This window comes from Thamnophis elegans, chromosome 7, assembly GCF_009769535.1.
Source record: "Thamnophis elegans isolate rThaEle1 chromosome 7, rThaEle1.pri, whole genome shotgun sequence".
NCBI classification, from domain to species: Eukaryota; Metazoa; Chordata; class Lepidosauria; order Squamata; family Colubridae; genus Thamnophis; species Thamnophis elegans.
In genome coordinates this window covers 85,296,695-85,319,969 of record NC_045547.1, presented here as the reverse complement: position 1 = coordinate 85,319,969, position 23,275 = coordinate 85,296,695, and the positions used below count along the sequence as shown (strand labels likewise).

Here is a 23,275-nt window from a genome sequence, read left to right as displayed (position 1 = left end):
AATGAAGAAGCTTCTTGGATGAGAAATGAAAACATCTTCAATGAAAAACCAAGAAAGTCAATTGCCTTTTGGAAAAAGCACCCGTGGGACTCTAGGTAAAGTGCAGAGAAGAGCAACCAGGATGATTAGGGGACTGTACACTAAAACATACAATGAACAGTTACTGGAACTGGGCCTGGCTAGTCTAGCGAAGAGAAGGACCAGGGGAGACAACTCTTCTAATATTTTAGGGGCTACCACAGAGAGGAAGGAGTCAAGCTATTCTCCAAGGCACCTGAAGGCCAGGGAAGGAATAATAGATGGAAAGTGAAAAAAGAGAGATTCAACCTGGAAATAAGGATGAATTTCCTGACAGTGAGAACAATCAACCAATGGAACAGAAGTTGCCTTTGGAAGTTGTGGGAGCTTCATCACTGGAGGCTTTCAAGAAGAGATTGGACTGCCATATGTCAGGTGTAGGGTCTCCTGCTTGGGCAGGGGGGGTGGACAAGGTCCCTTCCAACTCTGTTAATCTGTAATCATATTGATTTGAGATCTCATGCTTTTAATTGGGTTATTTTGTCCAAAGTCTGTAGAGATGCGCTTCGTTAACCCAACTCATCTGTTGACTAGTTGTCATTATGTCTTCAACTACAGGGCTTGTTCCACCCATGATGGTGATGATGCCGATGACTTATTACTGCTACGGAAGCATAATCCATATGGAACTCTGACACAAGCAAAGTTATCTCTGCAAGTGTGCCTGTTTTCTTTCTGGTTGCATCCACCATGACCGGGAACCAATTCATGGGAGTACTAATTACATGCTCTCCATATTCTAAAACAGTGTTTCTCAACCTTGGCAACTTTAAGTCCGGTGGACTTCAACTCCCAGAATCCCCCAGCCAGCAGAGCTGGCTGGGGAATTCTGGGAATTGAAGTCCACCGGACTTAAAGTCGCCAAGGTTGAGAAACACTGTTCTAAAATATTCGGTGACCCCCAAATATTTAGGAGATCCTAAATAATACTATAATTCTGGGCTGGGAGATTTTATCACTTTTACAATTTTCCCGTGGCATTTCACTCACTCCAGACTCTTGCGAGATCCTTCTCTTTAATTTTGTCTGTTTCTGAACCGTTTTCATAATTTTTTTCATCGAGAAAAATCTTTGAAGTTCAACAGAACAACAACTGACAGATATCAAATTGCACACTATGGAAACACCGTCTGACTCTCAGGAAACTCGATATCGGCTGGACGGACGGAGGGGGGGGGGGAAGAAGACTTAACTGATTACTGAGGAAACCACCCGAGGGGGAAAAAGTCATCAGAGAAGAATAAGGAAAAACAAGATTACACACGTTGCCACTTTAGGTGTAGAGGGCCTGTTTGTATAATTTCTATGAAAGTATACATTTTATTTTATTAATAAAATTTATACATCCGCCCATCTCATGGGAAGGGGCTCTGGGCAGGATACGACAATCCAATAAAACATTAAATAAAAAAACAATGGTTTTATATTTATGGCACACATGGCAGTTCGTTAAAGCTGAATCTTGGGACAAATTGGACTTAATGTAATGAAATTAAGTAACTTAAGGTAACTTAAACTGCATCTAATATTTCTTAAAAGTGGCAAACGGCCTTTCCCAAGAACTGAGCCGAAGTTGGTTCCCATTGCAATTCACTGCAGAAAGGAACTTTAGGATGACGAAATAATTGGATGGGGGCCCTTGAGATCTTCACGAGCGACTGATGTTAGGCTGATACCCTCCTCCTCCTCCTCCTCCTCCTCCTCCTCCTCCTCCTCCTCCTCCTCCTCCTCCTCCTCCTCCTCCTCCTCCTCCTCCTCCGTGACTTTGGTGCAAGCAAGAGAACAGCCTCAAAACCAGGAGACAAAACTGCTCCTTGGCTTGAATATCTCTGAAATAAAAGTGGCTCCTTCTCACCGCAGGGAGATGTCCTACACACACACACACACACACACACACACACACACACACACAACTGAATGACATACCGGATCACCGGAGATCCTGTTTACTTCCACGCCCAGCTCTGCCTGGAAATGACCATCCAAAGCCTGACCTTAGGGGCGAAGGGGCGGAAAGACCCTGCAGGGCCAAAGGGCCAATCTGGAAGCTGCCCTCTCCTTCCTCTTAGGAAAGCAGGTTTTGCCCCCTGATGAGACACTCCGAGCCCTTTCTGGAGGGAGGCACGGAAGGCCTGGGAAAAGGTTTCCGTGCTGGAATTCCAGGAACAACATTGTGTCACTTGCAAAATGTGATTCACCCGGCGTTACCCAACAGTGCTGGGATCGAGGCTGGGAGTAAGAGGCAAACGGAAAAGCTACACTCCCTACTCTTTCGGAGGAAAGGGAAAAGTTGAAAAGAAGCACGGAGAAAAGTTTATTAAATTGAAGGATGTTTGGCTGTGGCCAACTAATTTCTGACCAAATAAGCAACATCTATCTTATCTATCCATCCATCCATCCATCCACCCATCCATTCATCTATTATCTACCTATTATCTACCCATCCATCATCCATCCATATCTATTTATCTATCTATCCATCCATCCATCCATTCATCCATTATCTACCCATCCATTATTCATCCATATGTATGTATATATGTATGTATGTATGTATGTATCCATCCATCCATCCATCCATCCATCCATCCACCCACCCACCCACCCACCCACCCACCCACCCACCCACTTATGTATTATCTACCCATCCATCATTCATCCACATCTATCTATCTATCTATCTATCTATCTATCTATCTATCTATCTATCTATCTATCTATCTATCTATCTATCATCTATCATCCACCTATCCATTCATCCATTATCTATCCATCCATTATTCATCCATACATGTCTGTCGTCTGTCTGTCTGTCTGTCTCTATCTCTATCTATCTCTATCCCTACCTATTTCATGGGCTAAATCAGTTATGCTGAATCTAATACTGACAAAGTCTATCATCCCCAGTTTTTTGACCAATGAACATGCAGTTTTCCTCTGAAGGGAAAGGCAGCCTCACCTCTTCTCGGGACTCTTCTCCAGAACGCTGAATGAACCACCTGATGGAAGCTTGCTGGGACTTTGGGACACATTCCAGAAACGTTGAGTTGAATTCAATGCCGAAAATCACCTTTTCGTCCACGGTTTCAAGACTAAGGCCTGAAAAGCAAACACGGGAGAGGGGATTAACCCTGCCCTGATGCCTTTAAGAGTGAGGGAAACACGGCTGATGTGGAGCAGATGGCAGAACAGCGCATAAGCCGCTAAATAAAGCAAATGGTGCAGAATGGCACGCAAACATTCAAATTAATATAAGCCATTTCTAACAATGCCCCTCATCTCTGACTTGGTCACTTCCTGTGGTCTCCCTCACTGGGAAAGAAGGATGTGATGGATATTCTTCTGTTCAGGAATTGCTTTCAATGAGGCTTAAGACAAGGACAGCAACGTCACCCTCCCAAGTCTTTAATTCATTCTTCCTGGAATCAGAACCCAATTATTATTTCATTATTATATTTTCCAATTCATGGAGTGCACATCACCATGATAGCACTTAGCCATAGCACTTAGACTTATATTCCGCTTCCCTGTGCTTTCATAGCCCTCTCTAAGTGGTTTACAGAGTCAGCCTCTTGCCCCCAACAATCTGGGTCCTCGTTTTACCCTCCTCAGAAGAAGGGAAGGCTGAGTCAACCTGGAGCTGGTCAGGATCGAACTGCTGGCAGCGGGCAGAGTTAGCCTACAATGCTGCAGTCTAACCACTGTGCCACCATGGGAGGGAGGGAAGGAAAGGGAAGGAAAGGAAAGGAAAGCACTTAGACTTATATTCCGCTTCCCTGTGCTTTCACAGCCCTCTCTAAGTGGTTTACAGAGTCAGCCTCTTACCCCCAACAATCTGGGTCCTCATTTTACCCACTTTGGAAGGACGGGAATCAACCTGGAGCCAGTAAGAATCGATCTGTCAAACTGCTGGCAGTTGGTGATCAGCAGTAGCCGCCTGCAGTACTGCACTCTAACCACTGCGCCACCGTGGCTCATGATGACCCCCATACAAAAATTAATACACTAGCCAAAAAGTTTGAGAAAATTAAATGTTCTGGGAAAGAAGAATAGCAATAGCAATAGCAGTTAGACTTATATACCGCTTTCAGCCCTCTCTAAGCGGTTTACAGAGTCAGCATATTGCCCCCAACAGTCTGGGTCCTCATTTCACCCACCTCGGAAGGATGGAGGGCTGAGTCGACCTTGAGCCGGTGAGATTTGAACAGCCGAACTGCAGAACTGCAGTCAGCTGAAGTAGCCTGCAGTGCTGCATTTAACCACTGCGCCACCTCAGCTCTCAAGACATTAGAGAGAGAAAAAAGGGAATTCATGGAAAGACCTTTTGAGTTATAGAGTAACCTTTAATCGATTGGACCTTCTGAGCATTCAAAAGTACTGGAATAATTCTGCTATGAAGACATCTACATGATTTTGGGAACAATTTGAACAGTCTGAATATTTTCAAGGACAGGATAGAAACAATGGGCACAATGAACGGTCACTTTTGTGGTATGGGGAAACTAAACTGAAGTTCGGTGCAACAGGAAACTTTAAAAAAAGAAATTGTCCTGTATTTTTCCCTAGCTCACATGCTGGAAATTCATTTTTTTCCCAAGATTTATTTTGTGTCGTCTCCATCAGCCTCCGTCTCTGCTTCCTTGCAAGACAAATAAAATCTGTTCCTTCCGGAAATTTCATTTTGACATCTTCGCTGGGGCAGCTCTTCTCCCCCCTCCCCAACAGAAACAAAGTCAGAGAAACTCTCGTTTGCTTTAATGCTGACCGCACTCCATCCCTGGCTGCACACGGCTTTTGAATCACACACGCAACAGGATTAATATGAAAAGAACTGTGCGGTAATTGAAACCCTGAATTAGATACTCATTTCTTTTAAGGAAAAAATACTGTTTTGCTTCAGTGGTTTCACCCCCCCCTCCCCCAAACTCCTCTAAGAAAGGAAAATAAATATTCTGAACTGAACATTTTAAATGTTATGTTATGTTGTTACAGAAATCTCAGCCTAACCACAAGGCTGACTCTAGATAATGCCCAGAGCCAGGACCTGTTCCCAGGGAGCCGGTCCGTCTGGAAGGAGCATCAGCTGCGAGATTTCTGGGAGACACTAAGCTCTTGTTGAGGAGGAGATGGCTCAATTAGCAGGGAAGAATGAGAAGGAATCCTGGATTGCTGGCTAATTGGAACTAAGATTGCACATTTCGATCCAAGAGTCGCTGTGCGGAATTAAGTAAGAAAATGTAAGAAGTGTATTTGATGATTTTGCTTCAGGAAACTCTCCTCATTTGGCTGCCTCACCACAAGTCTTCCCGCATTCTTGTAGACACAATATTTTCCCATTTGGGTTCCAGAAGGACTTTTTTCCCACCTCTTGATGGCTGCTGCTGATAGCTAAAGAGTAGGTTCCAATATTCAGAAAGCGTAACGGTACACCAGCCACCTTTGGTTATGGAATATGGGCACCAATTTGTACACTTAAGCTTATGCCCAGGAGGCAAATGTCTTGTGTATCTGATCACACTCAGCCAATAAAGAAGTTCTGTTCTGTTCTGTTCTACTCTACTCTATTCAATCCTGGCTACAAATATTCTTCTTTATTCAACTGTATTCTTCAGAATGGACAACCTCATTAGCTCATCACAGAATAACAAGAGTCAAGAATACAATTCTCAGCATCCAGAAGAGACCGAGGCATCCCTCTGAGACAGAAAGGAACACCCTAAGTTTTTAAAACAAAACAACCAAAAAACAGCCATCACTTTTGGTTGGATTAATGAAGGTTGCCATCTTCTCAACTGAAGCGAGAGATGTTGGAAACAAGAACATCGACCCAATACTTACTGTCTTCAACATCCCAGCACTGGGTAATCGGGTCTCCGTATTTCACATCTTGCCTCCTTGCACGCCTAGAAAATGAACAAGTAAGTTGCTTATGAACAAATCACTGCTCAAATGCATTTAAGATGAAATTCTCATGTTCCTGCTTGGTATGTATATTATATTTCAGGAAGACAATTCATGAACTGAACCAAAGTATGGAGGTTGATTGGCTGTGCATGCTGAGGAAGGGTCTAAGATGCAAATAATGACCCTGAAGAAGATTATAAAGCACTTGGTACTTTAAGAAGATCTTTCAACTCATCCCCCTTCCAACTTTCTTGTCTCTTCAATCCCAGGATTTCTTTCAAGCAAAGAAAGAGTTGCCAAGAGATCTTGCCATGGAACCTGAGATTACATCAAATAAGGGATCAAAAATGACCCTTTCTATCTAATTGCTAAGGTGTCAGGTTTCCGAAAGGTGCCCTAATTAATTCATGAGCCTCGGGAAATGGGCTTCATCCTGACTCTGGTTCAAGGAACAAGCCGCCATTGGCAGTTCAGAAGGGTAGGTGCCTTACCTTTTGGAGGTTGGGGTGTACCTGGAGCAGGAATTTCCATCCCAAGCACAATAGGGGTCTCTGGCAAGGCAGCAGTCAGCACACGCCTTCCCATACGTGTGACATCTGTGCAAGGAAAGCTGAGCTAGCCCATCTCTGGAACCAATGTACAATTGTTGCTACAAATCAGACAAGGCAAACAAATGAGAAACAACTTGATTTATAGCATTAAAGTACTTTTAAAAAAATCTGCTATTGTAGAAATATGTCCACCAATATTATGGTTTATAGAGCAGGGAACAGAATCCATGAAGTGGCCTCTTTCCACATAGTTAAATCAATTTGCTTTAACTGGCTTCATTGGCTCACAATACACAATATTTTCTGCAACGATTTTGTTATAAAGATAAGCAGAAAACCGTGGTATTTTCCCCCCAGAGACTTTCAAGTCTTTCTTAAACAGTGAACTTAAACAGTTCACCTGTTTAACATCATGGCATCACTTCCAATTATTTAGATTTGGCCTCAAGTCTGTTGGAAAATGCAGGACCAATAACATAGTAAAAAAATACAACACTGACAGAAATCTAAAGGAGCTGCAAACAGAGACCCAAACTGATTAAGTAGCAAACTCCAGGCCTCTCTATCTTCTAATTAATGAACCTGAGTTTCTAAAAGGGTTGAGATTATCCAAGCTTTTCATGGCTCTTCAAGTGTTGAAATTGAAAGTGTATGGATTTCAACTCCCAGCATGCTGGCTGGGGAATTCTGGGAGTTGAAGTCCATCCATCGTAAAGTGGCTAAAGTTAAGAAACTCTGATTTAAATGTTGACAAAGGTACGAAGTTCCCTGTAATCTTGGCAAATGACCAAGTCTAGAGAGATAAAAACAATTGCTCCAATTGAAGATGGAACCCTAAATTTGTTTATGATAGCATAAATCCTGCTGAAGCCACTAAGACTAACTTCTGAGCGCACATGATTGGATTGGCATAATACAGTTACTGATGTATCAATGTGACAAATAGGTTCTGCATAAAAGCTATCATCAAGGAAGAATCAAAGTAATATGTATGCATGCAACATCTTCTTTATTGCTTCCCACTTTTGCTGTTTTTTCTGTTAATATGCAATGAACTTAGAGTGTTCATGTGGAATGTGGCAATGGATTTCAAATCAAAAGGAGTAATTTTGGCAGGAAGGACCAGAAAGGGTAAGATTGGGGGAGGGGGAGAACCCTGAGCAAATATTACATCATAAAATATTAAGACATGGGCTTTAAAAAAGCCATTTATCAAGGGCTAAAATTACTACTTGTGAATTACCTGCTTTGGAGACATTTCCATAGTCAAGATAGGTGATGGGTGCTGCAAAGCAAATTAAAAAACGACAGTGAAGACAAGGTCAACATTGCTTGCCTTCATTGAGAGGAAAAGATGTTATCAGGGAGTGATATATTTCTCACATCACCCAAAAAAACCCAGTTGCATCAAAGCCTTTTTGAGAAATCCATTATCTTTGGGGTCTAACTTGGAATATCAGAATGGAATTCCAGATATAATCTGTGTAAATGAAGGTGATTTGATGGGGGGGGGGGAAACGCCCCAGAGCAGTCTTGAGTTTTCGAAGTTGCTTCCTGGATTTGATTTTGCCAAAGAACTCTTCCCGAGAGATTTCAGGAAGAACGTATTAATTGCTTCCATTCGAATTGAACCATCTCTGGGTGGTCAAATAAATCTTTTGGTGGAAGCAAGCAACGTGGGCTACAATATTCCTTGAGTGAGGAAAGCCCTCGCTGCTGTCAATCACGAGGTTCTTGGAAATACCTACATCAAACTAAATAACCCTCAGATGGGTTAATAAAAATATACAGAGCCTACGGTGATTTTCCCCTTCTAATTTTTGTCTGTAAGGAGAAAAAAAAAAGGAAAAGTAACGAAGTGCACAGGGTAGAAGAAGAACATCTGCTGAGCTAATATCTCTCTTTGGTATTAAATCCGATACTACAAATATGCAACAAATTGGTACATGCTTAATCCTTCCAGATTACTTGGCAGCTGATTGGCGATTCTTGATTTTTTTTTCCCAACTTGATGTAGTTGTAATTGGTGTCTCTGGCAGCCAAAAGATGATATGGGAAGGGGGCTTAAAACAAGAATCATCACATCTACTTAACGTCACAAAAAAGCATACAGGGAGATTAATTTCTTTTTTAAAAAAAAAAGTTTTTTCCCCTGTGTGAAATGATCATTTTGCAATATCTGCACACCCTGAAGGTGTTCATGAAGACAACCAGCGCGCTTGCCTGGAAGAAGACTGGATTCTGAGGGGCGGCACCACTAATGCGTGCGAACCAAACCCCGAAACAGCTCATTACATCACCGCTATTGGCAGGAGAGCTGCTTAATCAGCGGCCTGGAGAAAATGACGTGATTTGGAACAGGGGACGCAGCACCCCAGCAAGGTGATAAGGAGGCTTTTCCTACCCTTGAAATTGACTGCAGACTTTGACTCCGCCAGGGCTGATCTCCAATTTCACTCTTTTTCTCCCTCTCCGTACACAAAAAAGCCAACACCCTGTTTAGGTTGCTGTTACTGAAGTCTTTCCTCTGGGCCCAAATCTTTCTTAGCTGCCCAGAGTCATTGGATGGCAAATAAATCTCATAATAAAATAAAAAAGCAAATATCTGACTATCTATTTACAATCCTTTGTAAAAAAATAGTTTGCTTTTTGGAGGCTTACCTTGAATACTTGTAGTTCTTCCAGGATCACCTCTTCCATGTCCCATTTTTCTTTGGTGATGCTCAAAACTTTCAGCACGGTTCCGGTGTCTGAAAAGGAAAAGATTCTGCTGAAAAAATAAATCTATCATGATGTTTCCCACTCCGGAAACTCTTCTCTTGTCAGCACTTTCCTGTCAACAGAAGTCTTGTATCTCCATTCTTCTCCCAGTACTTTTTAGTTAAATCCCCATCCTATAAATATCCCTTCTTTATTCCTTCTCTGATTACTGGTTGCCGCTGTTTAATACCAAGGAGAAGAGGACATTTTGTGAGGCCAATGGATAGATCTAATTTGTGGCTTACGTACGCCCACAGGGATGGATCCTGTCAAGGGAAGAGAGGAAGACCTTCATCCGAGTGACAGCTGGTTGGTCTTGGGTTAAGAGGCAGGGTTGTTTGTATTTGTTGTTGTGAGCTGCCTAATAAGACCAGGTGAGATAGATCAAGGAGGGGCTAGTATCGCGACGACATGACGTGCAATCTTGGAGCTCCAGGATCGCAGTCAATACTTTTGTCGCTGGACGGTGGCTTTGGACCTAAACTGTCCTGCAGAGACAGTGACAGGGAAGAGTACATCCTGCTGATCTCAGGGACATCACAAAGTCCTTGATTGATCCAGGAGAACCTCTTCTTGCTAGAGCTAGAAGCACAGCCACTGAAGCTGCTGAAGTTGGGACAGCTCCAGAATGGGAGGAAAGCGGAAAGAGAAAGTGTGTCGATTGGTGAGGAAATTTTATTATTAGACAAGAGACTACCCAAAAAAAATCAAAGTTAAATTAAATTTGAAAACAGAAGAAAGTAAGCGGCAAAATTAAGCTACATTAGACAGTGTGTTATCCTTGTTTTTTAAAAAGTCTTTTTTTATGGATGGAACTTTTGCAAATGTTTCCTATTTTTTAAACTGAATGGATTAGTTTTTCTTCTTCTACTTTTATTTCTTTTTATATACCAATGGATTAAGAATTTTTTCCTTTATTTTTACAATGCTGGTTTTTTACAATGGATGATTTTTTTTAATTTAGAACATGTTATAAAGATGCAATTTTATTGTAGCATGTTGGGGGACGTTAATGGAATGCCATTATGTGGTTTTGCTCTAAATTGGAATGTTTCATATAAAAGGATGTAAAAACAATTACAGTCAAATGAAGTTCAGAGGTATGATGAAAGCAATGTATATGAATACTGCATACTTGATTTAAAAATATGTGATTCGGTATGAATTGTAGGTGATGACTGTGGAAGGGACGCACGGAAGTTTTTGTAACCAACCGTCACATTTTCTACAATTTGTGATGGAAGATGGTTTTGTGTTTTTTTGTTTTTGTCTGTTTGTGTTCATTTAAAAAAAAATCTTCAAAAAAAAAAGACCAGGTGACATAGGTGACCATATAAGTTATTTAAATAAATAAAGTATAAGACATTTTAATCATGGCTGAACTCTAAACAAGTCACATCTCTGAGCCAGTCTCCAGGTGGCCTCATGGACAATATAACAGTTGTATGCTGTTCATTTCTTCAAACTCCACCCATCCTTCTTTTTCTTGGGCCGTATCTGTCATCGGGCGTTGGCGATCATGTTGGTGATCCTATATTTATCAACAGCCCATCCATCCATCCATCCATCCATCCATCCATCATACCCATCCATTCATCCAGGGAGAGGAAGAGATGCTGCCTAGGGAGGGAGCAGAGAAAAGGGCGGGGAGCCCACAGAGGCTTAACAGGCAAAGAAAGAAAGTTAGGAAGGACCCAGCCTAACGTATCAGACTATGAAAAGTGACGGTGGGAGACTGGTATTCTCAGACTTGCAAGATTCTGCTAATGTAGCCTGACAATAAAGTAGAATTAGACCACCTGGCGACGTTTCCTGTCTGGTTTAACTGGGAGGGCTGGCATTTTATTACCGTCCTATTCTCCTACATATGGAAGAAATTAATAAATGATCACAAATTCTCCCCTAAAATGCTACGTAATGTTGTGTAGAAGGATGACTGCAAAGCAAACTTTTCATGTGCTGCCTTCAGAGCTCAAGCCGTTTCCCACCACGGACAATGGCTTTCCGCACGGACTAAGCCCTAGAAACTTTTCCTGATCATTCAAAAATGGTTCCCATGCACCCCAAAAGCCCCCCAGGTACATTGTGAGTGGATTATGCAAATGAGCCACAAGCAACAACAAGGCCAACTCTACCCCCCCCCCCCTCCGGCAATCAATTGTGAATTATTTCCTATATTTCCCCCTGGCCTGAACCGTGTCTGCCGCCTGGATCTTTTCATATGGCAGTGATTGAACAAACAAAGGATCCTGAAATTAAAATAACCGAAGAGCAAAGTTGAAGGAAAGAAGCATCTTTGAACTTAACTGCAGACGCTGCTTCAACCTTCTCCTTTGATTACGCTGACTGCCCCATATGCTAATTCCACTAAATTCAAACCTCATGATGAAGGTAATTATACCGTTAGTATTAATCTCTGTTAAGAGGAGAATGATTGAGAGATAAATAGTTTCCAGTAAACTGACCACATTCAATTTCCTACTTTGGTCAAATTCCTTCCAACGTGCTAAGATGTCATGCAGTATCGCTTAATCTGAAGGAGGGGAAGGCGGCTCTTCTAGGAGGGAACCAAATCCTGAAGGTTGAAAAAATAAAGCTGCGTCTGGTCTATTCACCACATTTTGGAGGTGGAGGGAATGTTTGGTTACGTACAGCCTGAAGAAGACTGAATAGGAGCTCTTGAAAGATGCCATGCTGGGAGAAAGGTGGAAGGTCCCAAATGTGAATTGAGGCCTACAATGCAGCTCTAAAATTAATCTCAATTCCTGATGCCACACGGTGTGGTGGCATTGCAAGAGATTGCTGTATTTTGAGGAGCAGAGTGACGCCTCTTGACTTCTCCTTCATATTATGAAGATTCTAGAGGTGTAGAGTTAATTCTGGGTTCTGATAACGTTTAACTTGCTTGTCCCAAAGGTGCTTTTTCAAGAGGCAACTGGACCTTCTGGTTTTTCTCTGAAGACCTTCCACTTCTCATCCAAGAAGTTTCTTCAGCTCTTGAGCTGAGCTTCTTCAGAGCTGAAGAAGCTTCTTGGGTGACAAGGGAAACGTCTTAAATGAGAAACGGAGAAGGTCCGGTTGCCTCTTGAAAAGCCACCTTTGGGACAACCATGACCTGGATGGCTGAGAATCCCCAGAGACGTTTAACTTGCTTGCTTTTCACTCTTTGTTTGATACGTAAAGAAAAGGGGAGAATCTTCACACAGCTGTTAAGAGGACTTCAAGATTATGCAAAGAAACAAGCAGCCACCCTCACACTCTGGAGTGGTGCACAGCTACTCCACTGAAGTATCCAGTGCACAAATTGCAAAACCTACCTGGTTTTTCCAAGTTCTCGAATGACTCCGGCCACCCAGACAGAAGGCCGATTTTCCTTTTCTGCTCCCCCAAAGGAGGCTTCCTTTTCACTAGGCAGCCAGAGGATGTGAGCCTCCGCCCTGTGCTTGATGACTGCCAGGGAACCCTTCCTAAAACCCAGCAGAGTCTGAGGCTGGAACCAGGAGGGGCTCCCCCCCCCCCGGCCATTGCTGAACCACACAGGAGAAAACAAACTCCTAAAACTCCATAACATCCTGATAGTTCATAACATAACATCCTGAGATGTGCCCTACCAATGACGCCCAGGATTTGACCATATACAGACAGAACTTCCCTGAGCAGTAGATTAGAAATTGTACTTTTACAGGCTATTTTTAAGCACATGCTATTGCTCCTCCTGCCTTTGTCCTATCTCAATAAAAGGGGCTCTCAGACCCCCAATCTGGGTCGTCGCTCCATCCCGAGAAAGATGATCGTGTCCTGTCTTTTCTCCACATTGGCCTCATGGACGAACCACGGGAACGTTACAAGCCAGAGCAGAGGGTGGCCGGAGGCGTCCAAGGCCTTCTCTGGCTTTATATGACCCTCTCAGCCCCCCTCCAGCTTCTGCCTCCCGCTTCTTCCCTTCCAACAGCCCTGATTGCCTGACAACATTTACAAAACGTTCCCAGATTGGAACAGATATTATTCATAGCTGCTCACCTGGAATTTGCAATTGGCGGATAAACATTAAAGGGTATCTCTACTACTACTTGGAAAAAAAATGTATTTTTGGTGCCCATTGAGAATCTTGACACGGCTGAGAAATAAGTATCCAGTTCAAGATTCTGATGAGCTTTTTTGGGGAAAAAAATAAGTTTTTCTAAACATGATCCCAATTTGAATTAACGGAAAACTTACACCCGATCTTCAGAATCCCTTCTCTACCTTCTCTGCTTCTTTCTAACGTTTTTGTTTATCTGTTAAGTTCTTATGTTTGGAGGCTTTTATTCGTCTGACAAAGAATTGAGGGTCAAATTTTCATGGCAATTTGGTGGGTGAGATGAGGCTAAAAATGGGCTCTGTGTATTCACTTTGCAAGCTTATTAATTGAGTGCTTGTTTCAGCTTCCTTTCAGAACCCACCACAAAAAACACCGTTGTTCAGTCTTCCATGCTATTATGTTTAATTGCTGAGAAAACTGCCATTAGGTTGATTTAGTAGGGAGCAAGTTTCTAGTTTCTCAACATGTCAGAAGAATCTTATTTTTCCATCGTCTGGATGAATCTTCCCTGCTAAAATTCTGGACTGCCACCTGCTGACTATTTTAAACCTGCAGGCATCCATTATATGGAAGAGCAAAGCTGACTGATTAGAGCCAGTTTAAATAGGCCTGGTGCCAAAATAATGCCAGGCCATAAATACCTTTAATCTTAGCATCAGATCAGATATGAGAAAGTCTTGGTATTTCTCATTTGGAAATTCTCTTCCACTAGAATTTTAGCTTTCCACAATTTCCTCCATACCCAAAATAAGTTTTTTCTATCTCTGTTCAACATATGGGTCTAAAAGTCCCTCTTAAAAATTGTATGCAAGTTTGCCTGATTATCTACATCTACATCTACATATCTATATCTATAAAGGTAAAGGTTCCCCTCGGACATACGTCCTAGTCGTCCCCGACTCTAGGGGGCAGTGCTAATCTCTGTTTCAAAGCCGAAGAGCCAGCGCTGTCCGAAGACGTCTCCGTGGTCATGTGGCCGGCATGACTAAAAACTGAAGGCGCATGGAACGCTGTTCCCTTCCCACCAAAGGTGGTCCCTATTTTTCTACTTGCATTTTTTACATGCTTTCGAACTGCTAGGTTGGCAAAAGATCTATATCTATATCTATATCATCTATGTCTGTCTCTCTGTCTGTCTGTCTGTCTCTTTGAAAGAAACTTTAATGTCCCAAGCATTGAACTATTATCTAATTCTAACATAGAGATTTTTCTTTGAGAGGAAATGCTGTACGGATACTTTGCATTCCGGGGGAATAGTGGCATAGAAATACAATGTTGGTAAACCAGGATCAACAAAGCTGCTTCATGTGAGACTTCCATTCTATTGGAGATGACAAGCCGATCGGTTTGTCACCTTGCAAGTCAAAAAAACTAGAGGGCTCTTAACTCTTTGTGTGCAGTATAGAAATGCAACCGGGGCCTTTCTGAAGCTGAGAAGTAAAAATAAATAAATAAGCAAAGAAGAGCAACCATCTGCTTCCATGTGCTTACAAAAGCCCTTCCATGAAAATATATCTATCTATCTATCTATCTATCTATCTATCTATCTATCTATCTATCTATCTATCTATCTATCTATCTATCTATGTCTCTCTCTCTGTCTCTGTCTCTGTCTCTCTCTCTCTCTCTCTATCTATCTATCTATCACACACACACACCACACACACACACACACACACACACAAACAAATATAAATAATGTTGTCATCAGGGCCAGAGGCGAACTGGACCTTGGGATAGTGAATGATGCAAATGTTCTGCTCTAGTTATCGTATTGCTTGTTATTAAGTGAGACATCGTTGGGGTAGATTGTAGGGGTGACACCAAAATATAATTTTAACACATTTTATCTATGCCTAAAAATATTGTATTTTATTCCATTTTCATCTTAGATTGTGTTTGATTCCAATTTCATTTTAAATCGTATTTTATTCCATTTTCATCTTAGATTGTGTTTGATTCCAATTTCATTTTAAATTGCTTTTATCAAATTCCACTAATAATTTTTTTCTGGAACTCAGGCTTTTGATATGGCTCAAGGGCTAATCAATCCATCCATCCACCCACCCATCCACCCATCCATCCACCCACCCATCCATCCATCCATCCATCCATCCATCCATCCATCCATCCATCCACCCATCAAATTGTGACACATCCCCTCCTTGTCTTTCAGCCCATCCCAAGAAATCCTTGGGGGAAACGAGATACAAAGCTTGCCTTTTACTGATTTGGAAACGAGAACACGGTTCTCTTTGTCCGAGGCTCACCTGTGCCTAGGAACAGGACGTCGTACTGTCCGTCTTCGGCCGTGACCCGATCCACCACCACCTGAGTCAGTCGGTGATCCACGTTGACCTGAGTGAAGACCGGGGCCCCTCCCACCGGGTCAACCGCTCTGTGCATCAGGGGGTGGCGCTTGATGAAGCTGATGACGTCATCGGGGAAATCCCGGGTGGTCTTGACCGAGGGGTCGTAGGTTCGGCTCGGACACTGGGGGAGACGGGAGAGAAGAGGCAGCGCATTTAGTATGTGTGTGTGTGTGTGTGGGGGGGGTGAGTTTGGCCCCAGTTGGCCACAAGGAGTGAAGAGAAGCGGTCATCAATGCTAGTTGCACTAGGATGACAAGTAGTCCTCGAACTTACAACAATTCATTTGGCGACCGTTCAACATCACTAAAAGAAGTTGACTTGTGACCCTTTCCCACACTTATTGCAGCTTCCCCAGGATGACGGGATCAAAATTCGGATGCTTGTCCACTGACTCGTATTCATGACGATTGTCCTGTGATTTTTGCCACCTTCTGTCAAGCCAGATTCACTTAACCACCATGTTACTGGCTTTACAACCACAGTGATTCACTTAACAACTGTGGCAAGAAAGGTTGTAAAATGGGAAATAATCACTTAACAAGTGTTTCACGTAACAACAGAAGTTTGGGGGTCAGTTGTGGCCGTAGGTGGAGGATTACTTGTATTATGACCGCCCTGCCCTTGTGGGGCACACCCACCCCTCACATTCTCAGGAGCCTCTCTTCTTTCAGAAGCCCCACTTCCAGAGGAGGAGGGGGAAGAGGGAGGAGGAAAGCAGGGGAAGGAGGAGGAGGAGACCAAGAGAGTAAAAACAGCTACCAGGGGTTGGACCATCGAGAGGATTTGCATGTCGGGGTTCCAAATAGCCTCCAAAAGTAAATCAGTGTCCAAGACCCAGGATTGCTCAAAGTTCCCATTGATGGAAGAGAGCCATGTTGGCACATCTGGGAAAACCTGAATCTGAAGGCTTCCCGGTTCTCCCCACCCAGTTGAAAGTTCAAGATCTTTCCCCCACACCCACAAGTCCATTACATGGTCCAATCTCCCACTGCCACGCTGGCAGCTTCCACCCATCCAGTTCCAATCAGGTGCAGAGACAAAGGATGACCTTGACTTTCTAGGAAGAATGTTGTTATGGCTACATTGCATCTAACTCCGTACAATCCCCCCTCCCATTTTCCCACCGTAGAAAATGCACAGTAGAATAATAGAAAGGGTGGCAGGCCTGAGATCCAGAAGAAAAGATGGCTGCAGGCCTGACACTGCAGCCTCTGCCAAGTTCAAACACATTCATTACTAATTGTATTCCGTCCTGCTCTCCAGTAAATTCCCTTTCATTTGCCTTGTTTCTGAACACCTCCGGCCTATTCATACAACCTGCATCTTGTGTGCCCATCCCCCAAAGGGTTGGAGAACACATGCAGAAAACAGAAAATCTTCTGCGGTTTAACTGCTGCCATTTGGGAATCTGTCTTGGTGGTGAGAAATATTTCTTCCTCTAAATCTGAACAGCTAAATGGCCTTTGTTGCTGCTATGAGGCAAAACATTAAAATCGCCTCTCATATCTGAAAATGCCGGGCTCTTGAGGGTTGGCGAAAGATATTCCTCCGCTTCGTCTTTTGAAGAGACGCCGTATTTTACTTTCTGATACTGTCAGGGGGCGAAAGGAAGGCTAGAAACCAGCCGGGAAGGATTTGGAGGCTGTCGGGAGCAATAATAATATTAATATGGAAGTCCCTGTTCCTGTAGTCGCCACCAGAGGGATAAACAACGACGCTGACTCATCCGGACTCAGTTTTCACCACGGCACTGCCTAGGCCAGGCACGCTCAAAGGGGGACCCTGGCACTGCCAACAGCAAACGTTTAATTCCATGTAGTTGAAATCTAAGCGGATGGCCCCGATGTCTTCATTAGCTATCTTTCAACAGTTAATCAATATCGCCCTCTTCTGGCTGCTGTTGGAAAAGCACTTGGATCCTGACGAACTGTATTCAAAAAGATTGATACGCCTAATAGTAATATTCACGCCTCAAAGCCTTACAGGTGCTTTTCTTACAGTAGTCTCCACTGTGGCTACTGCCTTGGAAAACAATACAGTATCACTACGTCTATAGACAGGCTGTCTTGAATCCTGATATTTGTGTTTCTGACACAACATTGGTCTGTAACAGAGGCCCTGCAGAGATGGTATCATCAACCTTATAATAATATAAATAATAACTAAATAAATTATCCACGCGCCAGAAATAAGCAATGGCACTCTTTCAAAATATTAAGGGAAGATTGGTCTCCCTGGTCCTTATTCCTATTCTGGATCAAGGTTACCACCCAACCGGTGCTGTTGGTGGTGAAGGGAAGGCAGTGCAAGACTATTAAAAGGCAACTTATGACAGAGCAGCATTAATAGCAATGCTGACAGTACTTGCTATGTACTACTGGACAGCTATTTTACAGCCCTCTCTAAGCAGTTTACAGAGTCAGGATATCCCCCCCAAACCCCTGAACAATCTGGGCCCTCATTTTCCCGACCTTGGAAGGGTGGAAGGTTGAGTTGATCTTGAGCCGGTCAGGATCGAACTGCTGGCAGGGGGCAGAGTCAGCCTGCAATACCATGTTCTGACCAATGGGCCACCATGGCTCTTAATTAATCTAGTTGCTTTGTTGTGCAGTTTGGTGTGTGTGTGTGAGTGTGTGTGCATGCCAGGTAGGAGGGGTGAAAGTTTTCAGTTAACATTGCTCTGGTTTCCAGAATCCTTCCACAACACTTCAACCAGAAATTCAACACCAGTAAGATGAGGAGGACCAGAGCTTTAAGGCAGTGATCATCAATCTCGGCAGGTTGAAGACGGGCGGACTTCAACTCCCAGAATCCCCCCGCCAAGTCCACCCATCTTTCAAGCAGATGGAGCCTCGGATGGCTGGCCTGCTTATCTGTGGCCCCAACGGATATTAACCCTCCATTATCCTCTCCTATTAAATGGGGAAGGCCCCATGTTTTCTCCCAGGGCTCCCACGATTACATGCGAGAGGCCTCTCACACGAAGCGGATGGACGCTTTATGAAAAGTTGGGCTTGAAGGCTTTGCAGTTTTGACACAGACCTTTCAAGCAAGTCCAAGCTGCCATCGCTTGGGCCAAGCACACCATGTGGCTGAAAGGCAGATGGAATGGGTGGTTTCGGGTCGCGCTCGAGCGCTTAAGATTTGGCATCGCTTAGAGAACATGATGCATGCTGAAACTATCCAAAAAACCTGGACTGAATCTTCTTCTGAGTTGTTTGTGTCCATTTTTTTTAAATACCCCCAATTGTTGCAAATGATTTGAACTTTGGGAGGTGGGGAACGTGTTTTCCTGATAGGGATTGAGAAATCAGATGAAGCTCTTAACAGCTGCAACAACTGGGCTAACGGAGTGTATCTCAACCTCCTGGGTCTGGACTTCTGGGAATTGAAGTTCCCGGAATTGGGGATTCTGGGAGTTGAGGACTCCGTGGTGGGATTCAAACTTTTTTACTAACCGGTTCTGTGGGTGTGGCTTGGTGGGCGTGGCAGGGGAAGGACACAGCAACACCCCCTTTCCCTCCCCACCCCACCAACCTGCCTTCCAGCTCCCTTCTCCTGTGTCAGAATAGGAGGGGAAGGCTAACTCAGCATCAGCTACGGGTGGCCTAAGCTGCTTCCTTCACCCGCATAAGGGGGGCAGGATGAGGGCAGAGGAAGCGAGGCAGGAGGGGAGGTCGCAGGCCATGCTTGTACCTGGGCTAGTTGCGAGAGCAGAGTGGGATCTGGCGATTTTAAACCAGGATTTAAACCAGCCGAGGTGGCGCAGTGGTTAGGGTGCAGCACTGCAGGCTACTTCAGCTGACTGCAGTTCGGCTGTTCAAATCTCACCGGCTCAGGGTTGACTCAGCCTTCCATCCTTCCGAGGTGGGTAAAATGAGGACCCGGATTGTTGTTGGGGATGATATGCTGGCTCTGTAAACCGCTTAGAGAGGGCTGAAAGCCCTATGAAGCGGTATATAAGTCTAACTGCTATTGCTATTGCTATTTCTTGCAAATGCCCAGTTGTGCAAAAGCATTTAGATTTCAAGAACTCACCCATCATACGGCCTCTTAGGCACTAGATCAGTGTTTCTCAACCTTGGTCACTTGAAGATGTCTGGACTTCAACTCCCAGAATTCCCCAGCCAGCATTCGCTGGCTGGGGGAATTCTGGGAGTTGAAGTCCAGACATCTTCAAGTAGCCAAGGTTGAGAAACACTGCACTAGAGAGAGCCAGTCTGTTCTAGCGGTGAAGGCACCAGGCTAGAAAGAGGGAGGCCGGGAGTTCTAGTCCTGCCTTAGCCATGAAAGCCAGCTGGGTGTTTTGGGGCCAGTCCCCCCCCCCTTTCTCTCAGCCCAACCTGCTTCATTGCATCAGATGGGTTGGGCAGCTCAACCTATTTTTATTTTTTATTTGTAAAAAGTAATAAAGGCAAGACAGAAACAAGCGCATAAATAAAATGCCAAACAGATCAATATGGTGATATTGTCACAAAAATTGTGATTGATAAAAAACTCCTTTAGGATTCCTTGCATGTCAATCAAAACCAAGGAGGGAGGGGCTTCCTGAGAGATGGCAGCCTGATTCGTTTTTGGCCCACACTCAGGCAAGGCTTTCACCGTGCAGTTGCGATACGCAACCCCTGTGCATGAGCCCCTGGGCAGGAAGAGACTTGTATCTGAACAAAGCCCCCTCCTCTGACACGGTCCTCCCACGCAACAAAGGATTTAGCAAAGCCCCCAGAACAGGAAGAGGGAAATTCTGTCCTCAGTCTTTCAGCGAAATAGAATTGCTCAATTTTATGGCATCTTGGCTGTAATCTGAGTTCCCAGTTGAAGCCCGAGATAAAAGAAGCTTCCAAATTCTAGCCTGGGAGTTCACCTATTGTTTGGGATTATTGGAAGGGTTTTCATTATGCATGGCACATTCACATAAACAATGAAAAAGTAATTTTAGTACCTTGAGCAGTAAATTCCTTCACCAAAACCCTCATGCAGAAAATCTCAAGGTACAGAATGACCCCGAAATGTCATCCAAATTTTGCCATGAAATAAAATACATTACACGGATTCCTTTTTAAAAAACAACACCCTTCCAATATTTTCCCTCCAAAGAAACCCAGGCAGAGTTTGTTTGAATTTCTATAGACTTCATGCCTACAAATTACATTTAATTCCTTCAATTTGCTAATGGACGTTTGTTGATTTCTTTTTGGCACTCAAGTGGGAAATATGAAACGGTGGATTTTTCTCAAGCAAGATGCCGGTTTAGTCTGCAAAGCAGTCTGAATTAGTAGTTCAGATTCTCTCCGAGGTGAGTTCTGAATCGTATCTTATCTGCTGCGCATACATACTTCTCTCTTCTGAGTCATGCTTTGTGCCTCCAGTGGCCAGCCAGACAGCCACAAGTAGGCGTGGAAGAAACCCCTTCTTTACTATTTGCTTCTCAGAGGAATTTTGGCTTTAAAGTAGGAATTTCAATTTCTACACTATTAATAGCCACTGCAGACACTCCCTGTCATCACATTTTGACACAGTAAATTCCATAATTAAATTATGGATTGTGTTGTACGTCTCTATGGGAAACGATTTTCATGCAATGGGACTCGTGTCCAGTTTGAAAGAGATTCTCTTCTGGACATCAGCAGTGAACTTATCAGCAGCAACTCCATGAGTGAATCACTTGTTTCCTTATGAAGCAGCCTTGCGATTTCCGTCTACTGCAGTTGTTAGAAATTCTGTTTATATAAAGCACCACACAGAGCGAACAAAGAGCACAGTCACCATGTGCTTTACTGCGCATCTATTTTGCTGTAACAGGAAACAAGCAACTACTCAGAAAAAAAACAACAGCAGAGTATATACTATAGCAGTGTTTCTCAACCTTGGCAACTTGAAGATGTCCGGACTTCAACTCCCAGAGCGGATGCTGGCTGGGGAACTCTGGGAGTTGAAGTCCGGACATCTTCAAGTTGCCAAGGTTGAGAAACACTGTACTATAGATTCAAACTTGTAAATATTGCCATCTACTGGCTGAATACTACTGTAGTTGTTTCATAGAAATATATTCCAACAATGAATTCCAACAATGAATTCGAAGAGTTCTGGGCATCTCTGCAGGCTGAAACAGCTGGTAGCGAAGTCTGATGCATTGGACACATTGAAGTATACTAATCAGATTTTTTTTCTTTTACCCAAGACATTGCCTTGAATTAGTTCATTATAACAATGATATTTTTTTTGCCATTCAGCTCCCAGCGACTCCAGATCATTAAAACATTTTAAAAAACCAGAACAATACAGAACACACTAAACGGAGCCTGATGTCAGAGGAGAAAAGAAAGGAAGAAAAAGGCACCAAGGGCCAAAGTCTGGGCCCTTAAAAATCCCCCTGGTTTGGATTTCAGAGGGACCCTCATTCCAGAGGGAATAAAATAGCAGGCAGATCCTGGGGATTCTTTCCTTATTCTGGTGACTTTGGGTAACCTATCTTTGCCCAAAAGAACCAATACCCCTTATAGAAAAAAGCTTGTGGGATTTTCTCCGAAATACTAGTTCTTAAAATGCCAGCAGACAACAAATACTAAATACTGCAGCTGCCTGGAGAAGTCTGGGAGTTGAAGCTCAGGCATCTTAAAGTAGCCAAGTTGGAAAAACACTGTTTTAAGGTAATGTAAAGAAAGTCGAACTTCCACTAACTCACCTGATTAGTTTTGAGAGGACTTAACATGCAAAGAAAATGGTCAGGAAGCAAGAAAGTCAAGGTAAAATCTATGTTTTTCTTTTTCCCAAGGAAAATATTTTTGCAGAAGGAGGCTGGGCCGACTCCAGCTAATGCTTCATTCTGCATCAAATCAAACTGTTAGTTCAGGTGGCATCTGGAATCGGCTCCTACCCTGCTAAGCGTTGGCTCTGCTCTCCTAGCCTAGGGTTTCTCCTTCGACATTTAGTATCATATTTCTCTCCAAAACATCCTTTAAGCTGTTAAAATGAGGGAAAATTTGGAAAGAGGGTTTGGGTTATTTATTTTTTTCCCTTTGGATAAATGCAAAAATCTCCCCCCCCCCACCTCCCATCCAAAAGAAGAAGAAAACAACCTTGAGTTGGCTTTGTCTGTTAAAAAGACCTAGCAAAACCATGAAATAGACGAGATTTACAAGATTCAGGGAGGGGAACCTATTATTTAATCAGCCATGATTCATTTGGGAGGGGAAAAAAAACTCCAGAACATATTAAGGGTGGATGAAGAGAAGAAAATTTGCAGAAGAAAAACAAGTGAACGTTCTCTTTTAAAAAAGAAAACCAAACAGCCTCTAAGTTGGAGATGCAGACAATCCACAACTCAATAAGAGCCAAGGTGGCGCAGTGGTTAAATGCAGCACTGCAGGCTACTGCTAGATCAGCAGGTCAGCGGTTCAAATCTCACCAGCTCAGGGTTGACTCAGCCTTCCATCCTTCCGAGGTGGGTAAAATGAGGACCCAGATTGTTGGGGGCAATATGCTGACTCTGTAAACCGCTTAGAGAGGGCTGATAGGCCTATGAAGCG

At 43.4% G+C, this 23,275-nt stretch overlaps 1 protein-coding gene across 3 annotated transcripts in view; it reads right to left on the bottom strand.

The window, feature by feature from the left end:
- The window catches only part of SEMA3D (semaphorin 3D), a 118,824-nt gene that overhangs the window by 12,814 nt on the left and 82,735 nt on the right, over positions 1 to 23,275 (bottom strand). For all 3 annotated transcript variants that reach the window (XM_032221385.1, XM_032221386.1, XM_032221387.1), the window contains exons 12-17: positions 15,645 to 15,867; positions 9,195 to 9,283; positions 7,777 to 7,818; positions 6,474 to 6,631; positions 5,917 to 5,981; positions 3,038 to 3,177 (exon numbers count right to left, since the gene is read on the bottom strand). In XM_032221385.1, coding sequence (XP_032077276.1) covers positions 3,038 to 3,177; positions 5,917 to 5,981; positions 6,474 to 6,631; positions 7,777 to 7,818; positions 9,195 to 9,283; positions 15,645 to 15,867 — 717 coding nt within the window. The remainder of the gene's footprint in view (positions 1 to 3,037; positions 3,178 to 5,916; positions 5,982 to 6,473; positions 6,632 to 7,776; positions 7,819 to 9,194; positions 9,284 to 15,644; positions 15,868 to 23,275) is intronic.